Source organism: Anopheles maculipalpis, chromosome 2RL, assembly GCF_943734695.1.
Source record: "Anopheles maculipalpis chromosome 2RL, idAnoMacuDA_375_x, whole genome shotgun sequence".
NCBI classification, from domain to species: domain Eukaryota; kingdom Metazoa; phylum Arthropoda; class Insecta; order Diptera; family Culicidae; genus Anopheles; species Anopheles maculipalpis.
This window is the reverse complement of record NC_064871.1, coordinates 6,864,048-6,870,457: the sequence shown is the minus strand read 5'-3', so window position 1 is coordinate 6,870,457 and position 6,410 is coordinate 6,864,048. Positions and strand designations below refer to the sequence as shown.

Genomic DNA, 6,410 nt, shown 5'->3' with positions numbered 1-6,410 from the left:
CACCGTGGCTTGATGTTGCTGGAACGGTGCACTAAATGAGCGATACGAGGGTAGCTGCTTTCGCTTTGAGCCCGATGGAACGGGGCCGGTGGGTTCGGGTTCGTCCTTTCGTGACGAGCCCACGGAGGATAACTTCGTCCGTGGGAGGACCACTATTTTTAGTATCGCTTTCGAGCCACGTACAGCTCAGTCACCTCCGAACGACGATCCTACACGGACGGATCGCACCAAACCGAGCTTTTCTTGCGCTGCCATCTACACTAACACCCATAAACGCACGCACACACTGTTCCACTACCACTAAACTGTCACTTTAGCTTCAGCAGGCGCGCACCAACCAGCGCACTATGCCGTACACCGCCTACTGTGTTCATTAGTATAACCTACTTCGATTGGATTCACAGTATAAGGAGTGCGAACGTGTGCAGCAAATGTTTGGCGACCGAGGCAGAGCAGTGTAGACATTTCTTGTGATGTGCTTTTGGAAACGTGTTAGAGATCCCACATTTGGAACTGCCGCCTGAAGGGTGGCATCGAGGGGTGGTAAACGGGCATACAACACGGCGGAAGTGAGTGCAGGTTTTCTAGGCCACCACCAGCAGCAATACAAAGCCATAGTGACACTAAAGTGACTCGTTTCACGGGTTTTGCAGGTGCGAAAAGCGAGTTTGGCTGCCACTAAATCCGATAGTAGTAAGAAAAAAAAGCCTCAAGTCCAGTCACTCCCGATCCGGTCGAAAATGATCAACCGCAACTACAGCACCAAACCGAAACCGATTGTACAGAAAAGTACGAGCAACGATGAAAGCGATGACTCGAACGAGGACACATCGTCCGGGACGGCCGAATCCGGCACCAGCTCCGATTCCGAGTCCGAGATGGACACGACCGAAACGTCCTTCTCGTCCAAGAGTACCACCGAGTGTGGTGGTGGTAATGCGGGGGCACCCTGCAAGCAGCTCCAGCCTCAGCAGGGTTTGCTGCGGATGAACAATCGCAACTATGCGGTGCTGTGCGGTGGAGAGACGGATACGAAAAACTCCAAACACTTCTGCCAACATCACCATCATCATCACCATCATCACCACCATGGGGATGAGGAAAGCAAGAAGGATGTGAAGTGAGTATGTTTGTTGATGTTGACCGACCGCACCGAGGAATGCCTGCTTGGATTTGAGCGTATTCGAGGGAAATTCCTCTGTAGGATGCTTTGATTGCGTGGCGCCATTTTTTAACGTCTTTGGTAGAATCCAACACCAACTTTGCATACTAGCAACGCTAAGGGAAAAGCACCTTGATAGAGATTTGCGCGAAAAATTGGAAAAAAGCAGGCCACCATGCCAAACGCGGGTAGGGGCAAGGAGAGGTGTCCGGGCGTAGTGCAAAGTTTGCTCCAGTTTTAAAAACCCCACCTTTGAATGTCTACAAGAACAGTGTCTAGATATCGTCGGCTTAGCTAGGGTTACACAAGGCTTAGCGCCAACATCATCCGTTTCTTGTGGCGGGTTGGAATCGTCTAGCCGGTTGCCATTGTGCGAGGGGCTCGTCCAGCAAAAGCCTTCCTCCGCATCTCATCAAAATGGCGTTGCGAGTTGCCGCGACCGAGCAGTTGTAGTGTAGCCTAGTGGAACATTCAGGCGCAAACACAACTAGACAACTAGATTGCATAAATCGATAGACGTTGGACGAAGGCGCCTAGGCAACACACAACTCCCGTATGTGTCCCGTGCACGGTTGCGAACGGACGCTTTGTTGATTATTTGTTGCTTCGGAACTAAGAACGGGAGAGCCCAGCCTTTTAGGGAAAATGAAAAGTACCCACACACACACACACAGAGAGACACCGAATGTTCCTTTCGTTGATTCCCCGAAGTTCACCGCACAAACGCGCCACTCTATTAATAACGGAGCGCGCGTTTATTTTTGGAGTCACTCGGGCACATCCAGACTGCTTTTTGTTAGGCCGTGGCTGCCTAAATATATTAAGGACTCCCAGCGAAGCGAGTTCGTGCGGGTGAATCATTATTTTTGGAGCAAGTGAATCGAAACATGTCGAAAGTTTTTTTCGCGTTCCTGTTCCCGTTGTTCTTGGCATTGCTCAAGTAGGACGTTCCATGAAGCCTAACTTTGGTTGTTTAGACGACTACAAATTAGTTGTCCACTCTTTTTTATTCCTGCGCGCACAGGATTGGGGGTGGGGGGCGCTTTTTTATGCAAAGTGGGAACTATTTTTAGATTCGCTTTTTATATCTTTCCCAGGGGGTTTGCCAGTTATTTGCGAACAAAATGGTGCATTGCGGCACGGATTAAATCATTTAAATGATCCATAATTATTGATTTGAGATGTTTGAATAGGGGGTTTTGGTAGCATGCTTTGCCAATAAGCAGTACGTTACTTGGTTTGTCCGCACAAAAATAGCATATCGAGCATGTTTTTATACAATAATTGTGAGTAATAATAAACACCACAGAAAGTACGACTTTTTATAGCACCAGACGTCTGTTCCGCTAATTCTTGATTTGTAAATATAGATTCACCAAAGTATTGTGGGTTGTAGGCACGATCCAGATGGCATGCAATTTGCCCTTAAAAGCAGATGCTTCTTCACACTTAGCACAACAACTTACCTTCTTCACACAAACAAACAAATGATCCAGTGTCCTTGCTCTGTCCTGTGTGTATACAACCAATTGTGTGTTTTTCCTTTCTTTTTTTTCGTTTAATCTGCTGTCTTTTGCAGCTGTTGTAGAAGTGCTCTCGACCAAAATACGCGCCTTGTACATAGACTCAAGAAATCGAAGAAAACGTAAGCGTCCCCTTATACTTAATCCGCCATCAACATTCCAAAACCTGAAAAAGCGCCTATCATCCGTGTCAAATCTCATGCAACAGCCAGCAACCATGCGCCTCCATTCCAATAAACGGCACATCTTCATCCATACCCTACAAACTGACATTGGGACACACTCACACACACACACAACGGCATCTGAGACACAGGTGCTTCACCCGGACTAAACTAAATCGCTACCAAATGTACTAAACACTGAAAACTCTTTTAGTACACATTAAGTCGTCATACACAATCGATCATTAGCCACATCTTCGGGAGTGATGTTCCTCCACTTATGTCTCACCACTGCACTCTACTTGTACTCCCTTCACTACAGACTACCGATCAGTATTTGCATACTTAACTGCCGCTACGACATCATCACTCGGGTCTGCAAACGGCTCGGCTATCGGCTGGTGGGTGAGTCCGATCTGTGGAACGTGTGCTGGACGGATTCGTTCGTGGGGGTCGACTTCTGTCGCGATATGCGCCGCTTCCAGAAGGTGAACCATTTCCCGGGTATGTTCGAAATTTGTCGTAAGGATCTGTTGGCCCGCAACCTCAACCGGATGCTAAAGTTGTTCCCGCTGGATTATCAAATTTTCCCCAAAACGTGGTGCTTTCCGGCTGAGTAAGTAGTGATGTAAAGAAGGGTGCCAAAATGGGTTATAGGCCAATCAGAGTGAGAATGGTTTTTTTGTTGTTTGCTTCTAGCTTGGGAGACGCCATTTCCTACAGTCGGACGCACCGTAGCAAGACATTTATCCTGAAACCGGACCAGGGCTCGCAAGGGAAGGGTATCTTTCTGACGAAAAATCTGAAGGAAATCAATCCGAAGGATCGCATGATCTGTCAGGTGTACATTACGAAACCGCTGCTGATCGATGGGTACAAGTTTGATCTGCGCGTGTACACGCTGATCACCTCGACGGATCCGCTGCGAATCTTTGTGTATAATGAGGGCTTGGCAAGGTTAGTAATCACTCTAACGATAACTTTTCTTCTTCATATACTCACACCCTTTTGCTCTCCGGCCGTAGGTTTGCCACCAACAAGTACAAGGAACCGTGCGTCACGAATGCATCCAACACGTTCATGCATCTGACGAACTACTCCGTCAATAAGTACAGCAGGACATTCTCGAACGATGATGAGGCCGGATCGAAACGACGCTTCTCGACACTGAATCGAATCCTCACTGCTGAAGGTTACGATATTGCGGAACTCTGGAGCAACATCGACGATGTGATAGTGAAAACGGTGATGAGTGCCTGGCCTATGCTGAAACACACGTACACCGCCAGCTTCCCAACGCACGACATCATTCAGGCATGCTTTGAGGTGCTCGGATTTGACATTCTCATCGATCACAAGCTAAAACCGTACGTGCTGGAGGTGAATCACTCACCATCGTTTCACACCGATGAAGCGATCGATAAGGAGATTAAGGAAGCACTCATTGCGGACACCTTCGTTATGCTTAATCTCAATGGTGAGGTGAAGAAGCGCGTGCTCGAGGAGGATAAGCGACGGATTCAGAACCGACTGTTGCAACGGCTGCGTGATTATTCCAAGCAAACGGGTAGTAAGGAGCAGCAGCAGCAGCAACAACAGCAGCAGCAACAGCAACAGTCACAGCAACAAGGCCGCGAAGCGAACGACCCGGACGATGATCCATACGGGGAGGATGGTATGGGTCCGTGGGCTGAACAGATCACCTGGGAGGAAACACATCTCGGCGGATATCGGCGAATTCTTCCAGCGCCCGGCGATCCGAACCGTTACCTGCAGTTCTTTATCGCACAAAGCCAAGCGTCGGTGTACAACGAAACGGCGGCCAGCAAGCGTCGGGAGGAGTGCGCCAAACAGCAGCGAATCGAGCTCGAGGAACGCTTCCGACTGAATCAAGCGATCCTGCACAAGCACAATCCAAAGCTGCAGAAGGGTGGGATGGGAGCGGGTGAAGATGGTGCCGGTGGGACTATTGGTACCGGAGCTGGTGGATCGTTGGCGGCGAAGAAGAAGATCCGCAAGCGCAAGGTGTCGAAGGTGACGAAGAAGCACGACGAATTCTCGCCCGATCAGATTGCGGATTATGAGGAGCGGGAACGGATGGCGCTTCTGGGGCAGAGGGACTTTCTCATACGTACCTGTGGGTTGGTGCAGAATGTAAGTAGTGCTGCTGTGTTTTCTGTTCCCTCGAGATGCCTCCGTAACCGGGTTCCGTAACTTTTACAGATATACATCAACTTTCATCGGAACAAGCTGCTAACCGATTCCGATCGCCGCAAGTACAAGGAAACGTACGCGAAGCTGATCACCAACGATCATCTGCAGCAGTCCGAAGCGTCCCCTCTGTCCAACCACACGTTCTCCACCATTCACAGTACTAGCACCGTGGCAGGTTCGACGTCCACAGGTGAACGCTTCGGTTACGGTGGTGGTGGCAGTAACAACAGCACCACCACCTGTCTGCCGAGCCTTCAGAATGGTACCAACAACACAGCACAGCAGCAGCAACAGCAAAACTCTTCAAATCAGCTGCAGAAGCTGCAAATCAAAAGTCTGGTCGCGATCAACGACGTTACCTCGTGGATGCAGTGCACGGAAGTGCCGGTACAAAGTCGTCCACCGTTGCCGTACCTGTTGGCCACACAACCGACCAACTACCGTAGCACCAAATCGACCATGGCCCGACAGGTGACGAACGTGGTCAAGCGCCACAGCATGGAATCGCGCCAATACTACACCTCGGACAAGCTTATCTAGTATTGACTCCGGCACGGCATTAGTGGGCCGTGCGGTACAAACAAAAGCAACAACACTGCCGATCCGACATTCGTTCTCTTCCACCAATGCCATATTGGGCGGCAGCGTGCATAAGGATAGAACTCTGACAACGTGCGAATCCATGAGACTGTCCAACACCACACCACATTAGCACACCCTCCTTCCTTCTTTGCTGGGTTCACAGACATGTCCATAATGAGTGGGGTGTGTGAGTTTTCCTCAAACGGATTTGCGTTTGTCTCGTTTCCCGATTCACAGCAGCTACACAGCGCGGAAGGAAGCCAAGTGAACCATTTTTTGCTAAAAAGAAAAACTCGTTTGATTAAAAATTTAATGTTTATTAATAATAAAGGAATAACAAATAATAATCATTAGCATCTATATGTACACGACCGGGGGGGCGGGATTACAATTGAACAATCTTTTGTATGTGGCTTTTTCGGGGTTTTGTTGTGTAGTAATCTGGTGAGAGGCGGAAATGTTGTTGTTCAACTGTTGCGATTTTTTTTTTTGTATTCTGTCTGTTTCTTTTGTTTGTCCATCTTTTCTCTCGCTCTGTAGGTGTTCTCCTTCGCAAGTACCGATACATTCGCCATTCCTTCGGCAAATGACTTAATATGACTGTGTCCATGTCTCGGAAGGTGTATCATGTTTGGTTGAGTATGAGTTGGTTGGCAGCTTGGAACACGTAACGTTAAAAGCACCAGTTTGTAGCACCGAAGAGTCGCATCCTCTCTTTAATCTACACTGCCTTCGAGTGATCTGTGAAGTTCACCACGGCCATAC

At 48.8% G+C, this 6,410-nt stretch overlaps 1 protein-coding gene across 1 annotated transcript; it reads left to right on the top strand.

Moving 5' to 3' along the window:
• The first annotated feature begins 740 nt into the window (after positions 1–740).
• LOC126559718 (tubulin polyglutamylase TTLL13-like) lies at positions 741–5,671 on the top strand. The gene is made up of 6 exons (XM_050215890.1): positions 741–1,120; positions 2,742–2,807; positions 3,172–3,465; positions 3,549–3,806; positions 3,875–5,003; positions 5,073–5,671. Exons 1-6 carry the CDS (start codon positions 741–743, stop codon positions 5,601–5,603), a joined length of 2,658 nt encoding a protein of 885 aa, XP_050071847.1. The 3' UTR covers positions 5,604–5,671.
• Positions 5,672–6,410: the final 739 nt, after the last annotated feature.